General features: G+C 35.8%; 2 protein-coding genes across 7 annotated transcripts in view; both read right to left on the bottom strand.

Moving 5' to 3' along the window:
* tmod (tropomodulin) overlaps positions 1-11377 on the bottom strand; it is a 111358-nt gene that overhangs the window by 54452 nt on the left and 45529 nt on the right. The window lies entirely within an intron of this gene.
* On the bottom strand, positions 5282-7128 carry LOC114352581 (uncharacterized). Its single transcript, XM_028304226.1, has one exon. It carries the CDS (start codon positions 6145-6147, stop codon positions 5290-5292), a length of 858 nt encoding a protein of 285 aa, XP_028160027.1. The 5' UTR covers positions 6148-7128; the 3' UTR covers positions 5282-5289.

Here is an 11377-nt window from a genome sequence, read left to right as displayed (position 1 = left end):
ACGCACATATTTTTATACGATTGGTATGCGAAATTGAATTCTACCGCCTTATTAATAAAATTTACACCCTAGTAGAAATCTGGCTTAAGTTGTCATCTACTATTTTTATTATTATGGGGATAAGTGTATAAAACACAGGTCTACTATATAAAAATAAGTCGGGTTTTCCTCCCTGACGCTATAACTCCAGAACGCACGAACCGATTTCCACGGTTTTGCATTCGAAAGGTCTCAGGCTCCGTGGGGTTTATAGCAAAGAAAATTCGGGAAAAGGGGGTAAAACGGGATCCACGCGTACGAAGTCGCGGGCGGCCGCTAGTTTAGTATGGAAATGTCATTTTAATCCAGAGTTCATCCTAGGCGTAACTTTTTATTATTATGGGGATAAGTGTCTAAACACAGGTTTCATTTTTATGCAGTTAGTTTCCGCAATAACGAATTGATTTATGAATTCAAATCAATTTTCAAACGTTTTATTTTACATTATTTTGAACCGTTCCATAATACGGGCTTATGTTTATTTATTTATTTATTCATTTGCATTAACATATTCAGCACTATTATTATTGTCCATCCTGTAAGTAAAGGGTATGTATGGAATACGAATACTGAATTGAATATTGAATGTTAGAATAGACTAGACAGTGGAATATTCGTCATAGATTTTTCGTAAGCAGGCAAATATGAATTTTATTATAGTTTTAGAAGCAATTTTGCAATTTGCAATATAAAATTAGTTTCCTGTGTCATCAATATGGGCAGCTTTCTTTCTCGAGTGTCGGCTCATATACTCATATACCTAACACCCTGTATATGTACTCATAGCTATAATATGTAGGTATAATACCTAACTTTATTTGATGAGGCTCCGATTACGATGTATGTAATTTTATATATCGGTGGGCTCAAAAACTGAACTCCGACAAACGTTACTTCGACATTACGTTACTCCGACACTACTGAATATCGACATGACTTTACTTCGACACTACACTACTTAGACAAAGGCGAATATACTTTGTCGAAGTAGTGTAGTGTCGAAGTAAAGTCATGTCGATATTCAGAAATGTCGGAGTGACGTAATGTCGAAGTAAAGTTTGTCGGAGTTTACTTAGGCAGCCATATCGGTGTTATGAATTTTTAAGCGATAACTCTACTAAGCTTAATTAAACGGTCGGATCACTAGCGTTTTTCTACAAATAGTAGCTATTTCTTGGTACCTATATAGGTGCCGCATAGCCTTCTGGAGAAGGGTTTACCCCCCTTCTTCTCATCAATAAAATGATTATAATGATTTCTTTCCGGACAAGACCCTGACGTTATTAATATTAGTCATAAGTTATATTTCATTTGTACTAACCCATGGACCAACTGTAGTCTGAAATAATAAAATATTTGAATTTGAATTTTGTTATCCATATTAATATTTGTTGCGCCTCATCTTTTTATTGTTCAGTTTTATAGTCGTATCCTACTTGTTTGTGCCTCACTAAATACTAAATAAAGTATAAGTGATACTGTAAATCAAAATCAAACGCAATAATTTTACTACATAATATTATTTTTATTTGTTTAAAAGCAGACACATTACAAAAGCAACAATTGCAGTTCCGTAACAATCATAGCTGTGACACTACTGAACAGGCGAAGGACGAACATCCCCTCGATATTCCACATGCCATACACAGAGAACCGGGGAGGGCTGCTCTCTATTGTCTTAAGCATGTTCCTCACCTTTTCTCTCACAGNTAGTTAGTGCAGAATCGTTAAAACTATAGCTATCTCTTTCATTTGCGTGCTATTTCGTATCTTTTGTTTCACTTATCAGTTACATTTGTCAATGTGTGCGATTTGGAATAGCTCGGCACGTATTCAAATCGTAATTTCTATGAACGTAACATATCTATAGTTCTTTAATATCATTGAATAAAAAGGTTTTCATACATAAGCATTTTGTGAAACCAGTTTCGAGCCTTGCCCCTAGCGATTTAAAGTATAGANAGCTCCTGTGCACAGGCTGGGGATGGTCTCTGGCTACATCCCATGATATAGTCAGAGACTAGATCCAGCATGTGCACCACTTTCACTTTTGTCGATTATTTTGCGCTTAAAACGGCCTCTACGTGTTGGATCTGTATCCCCACGCAAGCCTTATAAAGGACCGGGCCACTTTTGACCCGTGAGCTCCAAAGCGTACAAACATAAATAATAATAAATCTTTGGACAATTTCACACAGCGCCAGCTAGCCCCAAAGTAAGCAACTTAATGCTTGTGTTATGGGTGCTAGCTTAACGGATATACTACTTAGGTATATACTTTTTTTTTAAATACATAAATATTATACATAGTCAAACCCAGACCCGACACAGAAATTAAAATTCATCATTTCAATTTCTGCCCGGCCGGGAATCGAACCCGGGACCTCTCGGCATAGTAGTCCGTTCTGAACCACTACACCAAACGGCCGACAATTGTAAAGATACTGGTTTAGATATTTATGTTGATTTCAGGTCGAAATCTCTCCTAAACAGGTATTAATCCTGATACTTCCAACTTTCTCCTCTTATATTTGAGTCAAGATTTGATCCAAGAGAGGTTTCAAGGCCCTTGCCTTTGGAAGACGTTGTAGCAAATAATCAAAGAAAGTTACGAGCATCTCATGCTTTTGTAACAAAACATTCCAATAGTTGTTAAAGAGTCAGTTATTTACACAAATGTTGCAAATATGTGACATGTGGATTGTTGAGAAAACTCCAATCAGACTTCTACCTCCAAGAGAATGTTCCTTACAAAATTATCATCGAGGTAGAGTTTTGTAATAGTAGTAACTTTTTATAGAGTAAGGCCCAGAACAGACGGTGAAACGCAACTGCAACGAAACTGCAACTGCTAGTTACTTTTGAGTTGCATCTAAGTTTCTGACATAGCGTCCGTTGAGAGACCACACATGACGCGACCAGTTTAAAACTTTCAGTTTCATTCATCAGAATCATCAGAAAGTTGCAGTTTCGTTGCAGTTGCGTTTCACCGTCTGTTCTGGGCCTAAGTATAATGGCGCAAGTACACTACGAGTACCTATGCGGTAAATAAAATTGATCGAGACGAAGCGCTTGATCGCACACCGAAGTGTGGGTGACACACATGGCCAATTCCCCGCATAGTGTACTTTTGCGCCATAAACATAAATTGTGCGCATACATCTAAATCACCACTACGTGTAAGTCGGTACATACCATCTGTATAAACTGACATAATCGATATGCACAAGTGTTTAGTCTCCTTGATTTCTCTTAAAAAAAAATCGCATCGTGAACATATGAAGAGAACTATAAACGTATTGCTGAATGTGAAACATATAACGGTTATCCATTCTAAGGTCCCGATCAACTAAAACACAACAAAGAAATAAATTAATAAAAATTGATTAGTGTTTTATCACTATATTTAAATTTCTATAAAAGAGANGTTGAATGTGTGTGTGGGAGCTGTGGTGGGGGAAATGTGGGGACACTGGTTCTCGTTGTAGTTACGCGCGACTTCATATCTATTCTCTTTCTATGATCTGAGAATAAAATATTTGAATTTGAATTTTGTTATCCATATTAATATTTGTTGCGCCTCATTTTTTTATAGTTCAGGTTTATAGTCGTATCCTACTTGTTTGTGCCTCACTAAAAATACTAAATACTGTAGATAAAAATAAAACGCAATAATTGTTATTATTTTTATTTATTTAAAATCAGACACACTTTACAAAAGCAACAATTGCAGTTCCGTAACGATCATAGCTGTGACAATACTAAACAGGCGAAGGAGGAACATCCCCTCGATATTCCACATGCCATATACTGAAAACCGGGGAGGGCTGCTCTCTATTGTCTTAAGCATGTTCCTCACCTTTTCTCTCACAGGACCTAGAATTGTAAAGATGCTGGTTTAGATATTTATGTTGATTTCAGGTCGAAATCTCTCCTAAACAGGTATTAATCCTGATACTTCCAACTTTCTCCTCTTATATTTGAGTCAAGATTTGATCCAAGAGAGGTTTCAAGGCCCTTGCCTTTGGAAGACGTTGTAGCAAATAATCAAAGAAAGTTACGAGCATCTCATGCTTTTGTAACAAATCATTCCAATAGTTGTTAGAGTCAGTATTTACACAAATGTTGCAAATATGTGACATGTGGATTATTGAGAAAACTCCAATCAGACTTCTACCTCCAAGAGAATGTCCCTTACAAAATTATCATCGAGGTAGAGTTTTGTAATAGTAGTAACTTTTTATAGAGTAAGGCCCAGAACAGACGGTGAAACGCAACTGCAACGAAACTGCAACTGCTAGTTACTTTTGAGTTGCATCTAAGTTTCTACCATAGCGTCCGTTGAGAAACCACACATGACGCGACCAGTTTGAAACTTTCAGTTTCATTCATCAGAATCATCAGAAAGTTGCAGTTGCGTTTCACCGTCTGTTCTGGGCCTAAGTGTAATGGCGCAAGTACACTACGAGTATACGGTAAATAAAATTGATCGAGACGAAGCGCTTGATCGCACACCGAAGTGTGGGCGACACATGGCTAATTCCCCGCATAGTGTACTTTTGCGCCATAAACATAAATTGTGCGCATACATCTAAATCACCACTACGTGTAAGTCGGTACATACCATCTGTATAAACTGACATAATCGATATGCACAAGTGTTTAGTCTCCTTGATTTCTCTTAAAAAAAATTCGCATCGTGAACATATGAAAAGAGCTACAAACGTATTGCTGAATGTGAAACATATAATGATTGTCCATTCTAAGGTCCCGATCAACTAAAACACAACAAAGAAATAAATTAATAAAAATTGATTAGTGTTTTACTGTTTTATCACTATATTTAAATTTCTATAAAAGAGAGAAGAAAAATATACTAGTTAAGGTCATAGGTCCTTAAAACGTCAATTACAATAAAATTGTACCAATCACAGACAAAAAGGTGATATGACGCGTCATTTCAGAATATATTTCTACTCCCGAGTTTTCTGAGATAGGATAGTCATACTTTCACTAACATAAATGAAATAAACATAGGCGAAACAGGAATACATAACAAATCTTACATTAAATTGTAGCCCTGTTATCACTAGTTGCAAATTAATTGCACTTTCTATTATCAGTTTGCTGGTAAAGAGGAAAATCTGAAAAAAACATCAAAGTTAGCAATTTCCTGCGAAGATTGGAGGATTTGATCAAAATAAAAAAGTGTGTAGCTAGGTTAGTACTTATTTTAGTAAAGAATAGACACTAGTATTTTAAAAGACTCAAGTTTTTAAGTAGGTAGGTAGTACACGAGTATGTAGTTACCTGAAATTGATAAAGATTTCTGAATTCAAAAAAATTCTTGATAACCTTTTTCAAATAAATATCCGTTGCGCTGTATCTGAGATCGTGTGTCTTTGCAGCCAGCTCGCGCATAAATTGTTTAGGATAAAAATAAGAATAATCGTTTGAGTTAAACTTGTTGATACTTGGCAAGTGGTTCTGGAGTATAGCATTAATAAAACGCACCCGAATGGTGTAATATGACATAAGATTAGAGCAATGATTTAGTTCCAGCATGTTTGTAATTTCACTTATCAATATCGTTACAACAGTTATCATCATTGGTAAAGCGAGAAAGATAGAAGCAATAGTGTTTAGTACTGTCCAAATTGATAAAATCAAAATTGTCGTTATCGTATTGAATCTGCGAAGTGTAGTGTTGATTGAATTATTATGTTCCAGTTTCATGGAACGGTCGAGTTCTTGCATAGAGATGACAAAGTCGACATTTTGGGTGTTATTTATGAAGCGAACATGGATTATATTAAAAAAATACATCAAGATCTGTATTAAAGATGTACCTACCGCGCTGCGGTACAAGTTGATATTTACACTGTATTTGTATAAATAAGTTACAAAATTAATCATGTACAAGAAAGCACTCATTACGATTATCATCAGCGTATAGGCCTTTTGGTAGACGGTCGGTGAAGACACGAACCTATCCCTAACATCGACTCTGCATGAGCCAAACAAGACTTGCAATATACGTAAAACCGAGAAAGTTTCATAAAGACTTTTGTCTAGAATATTTTCGGAAAGGTATTCTTGTCCAATCATTTTGGGAGTTGTAGCTATTTTAGCAGAAATATAGCGTAAGTGGGTGTTAAGTATAGCAAGTTGTTCTTTGTTACTGTTTTAGGCTATAACAACGTTCGATTTGTGAAGTTCACCAATGTATCTGTGAACAAACGTGGTATGATTAAGTATTAGAAAATGTGATTTATAAGTAAATGGGATCCTCCTCTCCACTTACCACCTACTTACTTAGGTACCTACCTATTACCAAACTTACAAGTTTTAATACCAACGCGCAACGTCTTGCAGCTTGTAGATAAACTGTCTGTATTAGATAAACGTAATTTAAAAAAGATAATTTACAAAAAGTGCTTTATCTACAATGATTTTATCAGTAATGATAACACTTATCGGATTAAAAGTTAGCTGGTAATGTTCATCATTGTAATGAGTTTTTGTTAAGTGCTTTCTTATCTATCATGGGGTGGACAGGACCTACTTATCACTAATAAATGAGTAGAATAGTTAGTCCTACTACGTGCAATTAATAGATAGATCGATTGTTACCTATCATTGTAACTTTCTAGTAATGAATAATCTAATTCCCACATAAAATGTTATTGAAATGAGACGCGACAAACAAAGGAAAAAGCAGAAAAGATTTGCAGGGGTTTCCGCTAAAAAAATCTTTCATGAAATCCCGAAACTTAATTTTGACACGACTCTGACTACGAATTTAATAATAAGTAATTGACTAAAATTAGATTAGTAAAAACTTTGTAATCGATTTTGTCTATCCAAAAACAAAGACTTGATGGATTAGGCTTGCACTCTAGAAATAATTTATTATTAGGCAATACAACATTAATGCAACAGTATTCCAACAAGTAGAGATAGGTTTGATTATACGGTCTCAGAGTCGACAGCATTTACCTACATTTACACGGACTACATATTTTGACTGGTCCTTAGATTTGTATTGTTGACTGTACAAGAATAGAAAGAATAATGTTACAACAATTCAATCAATCCTCATCTATACTTATAATAAATCTGTGAGGTCAATTCTGTACATGAAATATACATATTTTCAAAATAACTACCAGGGGGTGATTTTTTTTTATCCACAACGAGGAAGCTCTTGGCCTGTATCTCACCTGATGGTAAGTGACGATCAGGCCGATTAAGGTGGATGCGAGCTTCACCCGGAATCCTCAACCACAGAGGAACTGGCTATCTTACCTCTAACTGCCGGAACACAACAATGCTGTTAACATTGTTGTTATGGCGACAGACTTAGGTAAGATGGTGGTAGCTAGCCAGGCGGACTTAGAACAAGCCCTACCACCAACCAAACCGAACAGAAAAATCTGCCCCCACTTGGAATCGAACCCGGGACCTCTGCGTCTGAAGCAGGTGGTCTTACCACTAGACCACAGAGGCGGTTGGCGATTACTTGAGATGAAACGGATATCCGGTAACTATCCAGTAGGCCGGATATCCGGCCTAAATTTACTATCCGGCCGGATACCGGATATTAAAAAACTACGACAACAATTTACTATAATAAAATGAAATACATTAGTCTACCAATAAAATGGCTTATAATACTGACGGCTTTTAATAAAAGTCCAAAAAATTACAAAAAAGCCATATTAAGGCCTTTCAATAATTTTTTTCTGGGCTTTCCTCTCTAATGAGGAATACATAAATAAATAGTAAATATCAGTTAATGTCGAAATATTTCCAAAAAAATAGGCGACCTTTTTTATTGATGGTCTGTTTTTTTTCTGATTACCTGATGCAGTTCAGTCAGATTACGCAGCAAGTAAACTAATTTAATTTTCGCTATTCAATCGCACAGACGCACACTCACGATGGCCACCGAAATCGCCCGAATTGATCTACCCCCTAGACAAGTGGCAAAATCGGACATTCTATTCGGACGCATAAGATTTTCGAAAAGTGTGACTTGCCTAGTCTACTAGACCCACTGATCGCGCTAAACTCGTCACGACATGCAAAGAGACAATGGGCCAACTATCCGGCCGCCGGATATCCGGCTATCCGGTCTAGCAGCTCACCGGATATCCGGTATCCGGACTATCCGTTTCATCTCTAGAGATTACTGATCGATACTGATGCCAAAAATGCTATCAGTAAAATTTTTGTCTGTCTGTCTGCATGTTCCTTATAGAAACAAAAACTATTTTAAAAATATGTTTGTTTTGATTTGGTGATTGATTGGTTTTCGGTAATCATCATTTTGTGTTGACGTTGTGCGCAGCTGTGCTTTTTGCCTTGAGTTTGCAGAATGAGATTTTTCTTTGATGTGTGTTTTTCTTATTTCTTTAGTACTTTGTGCAAAATCACAAAAACTAAGTTTTTGCTTTACCGTCCATCAACCCTGTTAACGAAACTTGGTACATTTATTCTTCATACTCCTGGGCAGGTTATAGTATACTTAGGAATTCCCACAGGAACGGGAATTAGCGGGAAAATTCTTTTGTATGAAAAATCTAAACCGCTTATGTTAGACGCTTGAAATTTGGCATGCAGGTACCTTAGTAAACTTAAAGCATAGTTACAACAGGATATTGCAAAATTCCCACGGGAACGGGAGTTAGCGGGAAAAAACATTTGTATGAAAAAATCGAAACCGCGTAAGATAGATGAAGGGGGTAAAATGGGATCCACGCGTACGAAATCGCGGGCGGCCGCTAGTAGGTAATAAAATTCATCTTCAAATACAATAATATTTATTTTGAAAGCAAACACACTTTACAGGAGCAACAATTGCAGTTCCGTTACAAACATAGTTGTGATAGTACTAAATAAGTGAAGGAGGTACATTCCTTCGATATCCCACATGCCGTATACAGAGAATCGAGGAGGGTTGTTCTCTATTGTTCTAAGCATTTTCTTGGCTTTTCTTCTGATAGGACCTATAAAAAAAATGTCAATTTTAGGTTGATTTTATACTTACTTGACTCTGGAGCGTTATTTATTTATTTATTATATTATGCTACTTTTGCTGGTTATTACATACCATTCGTGTAAACAGACATCACTGATAGACACAATTGCTTAGTCTCTTTAAATTCCCTTAAGAATATTTCGCATCGTATACATATAAAGAGAGCTACACACATGTTGCTGAGTACGAAACTTGTAATTNCATAACCCTTTGAGTGTAAATGAGAAGTACCCATTTCTAGCCATCACAAAAATCTGAAAAAAATTGGGCAGGTAGCTTTTCTTCACTAGAAACTGGTAAAAATTAATTTAAGGTCAGGCTAGAAATATACCATTTTCATTACTTTCTGAACACCCCTCGTACATTCATGGTAATTTTCATTGATTTTGTTGAACCTTTTATGATATATTTGCATAATAAGTATAAGTAACCGGAAAGAAATCTAGTCATTTAGTACAAATTACTGGCATTACTTACTCTAAAATGCTCATGTAAGCGTGTATACTTATTTAAGTACAATTGAGAGTATAATCGACACTCGACAGTTAAGATTCAGTCCTTAACCAGCATTCGGTGTTGTATAATCTCTCTAACCTTCGCTCCCATTCTTTATGGCAATTCTGTCAATATGTATGTGGATATGGTGTGTAGATTCAAATCATACACGTATCCACAGACGTTACTACGAGTATAATAATTATCATCCATGTGCCATAAACTTTTGATGTCAATCATTCACATGCAAATGATAGCGACTATTAAACACTAAATACTGCCTCCAACCGATTTCGGCAGTCAGCCACGCTTTCTTCACTTTTGTCATGATAATAAATACCGGTTATTGCTTGTATACCGTACTTTAATGAATATTCTATTAGACGTTTTATTGAACAGAATAGAAACATTATTCGTCTGTCGTATTCAGTACATGTAATATCATTGAGATGTAGAGTCATTTTATAAAATATCACTTTTTCGTCTGTTTCTTTCGTTTGTGTATTGATTGTTATTGTATTTTAAGTTATAAAATTAAAATAATAATATGCGAAGTGAAAGTTACCTTAAAAAGACATAAACGCACTCAGTTTGTAATAATAATAATAGTTACAATATTATTATGTATTATTAAATTATTTTGTAAAAAGTGACTATTATACCAACATAATTACCTGTTACATGTTTATACAGCTTTTACTATCATACTTCAGAAAGGCTAGTTTAATTTATCGTAGGGTGGCCATGAAAATTCTTCCTGTGAGAAACCGTAACAAGGTACGCAAGCGAAGCCGCGGGTAAAAGTTAGGATGATATTATAATACAGTAGTATTATATGCCTACGAAATTCGTAGGCAGGTCGAAGTCGTAGGCAGGCACTACCGCGATGACTATCAAAAGCTTTCTGCTTCAGAGACGCTCGTAGAAAGATTTTTATGAACGAACTCATTACAGAAATTGCAAAACAAATGAAATGTGATTTGGGTTTTAAATAAACCCAATTACATACTTTATTTTCAAAAATACGCGTACCTACATAGCTTTACAACATACGGGTACAATCAAGCTGTAATTCAGTATATCATCGGTTTCAATCGCTGTTTGTATTCAAGACGAATATTATGAAGGATATTTCAAAACAAACCAAAGATTAGGTACAAAGAAGACTCCAATTTATCATACAAAAACCACACGTAACATAAACCAGACGATATAATACATACATTCACCTTGTTTACTTTAGTGTTAACAGAAGCTCACTTCATCATTTCCAATGTAATTATTTACTATAGAAAGGCTTATCAAGCTTAACACTGAGGCAAAAATTGCATAATATCCTATCCTAAAATAACAAAGGCCTACCATCATATTAATTATTTAAAACGATAATAACGCCTTAATGGTCCATACTACAACGATATTATTATTTGCCACGTAGGTTAAACCGCGGGCAAATGCTAGTCTTATTTATGTGCACTTTATGCACAATTTAGGAATGGAATTCGCTGCCTGCTGCTGTCTTTACCTAAAACTATAATCCGGGCCTTTTCAAGGCGAGAGTGAATAGGCACTTGCAGGGCAGATATATTATGTACCATCCTCGACTGCATCCCACTTAACACCAGGTGGGATTGTGGTCAAATAGCTGCCTTGTCTTGCATAAAAAAAAAGAAATAAACGGATTTCGATGACTCTTTACAGTATTATTGTTTATAACTCAGAATAACATATAGGCGATATGACGATCTGTGACAAACTGAATTTCACGCGTGTGATGCCGCGGTCAAAAGCTAGTATTTT

The sequence above is a fragment of the Ostrinia furnacalis genome, unplaced genomic scaffold, assembly GCF_004193835.3.
Source record: "Ostrinia furnacalis isolate ACB-3 unplaced genomic scaffold, ASM419383v2 OfSCF1409, whole genome shotgun sequence".
NCBI lineage: Eukaryota > Metazoa > Arthropoda > Insecta > Lepidoptera > Crambidae > Ostrinia > Ostrinia furnacalis.
Note: the sequence above shows the minus strand (reverse complement) of the source record. Positions and strands in the feature narration are given on the sequence as shown.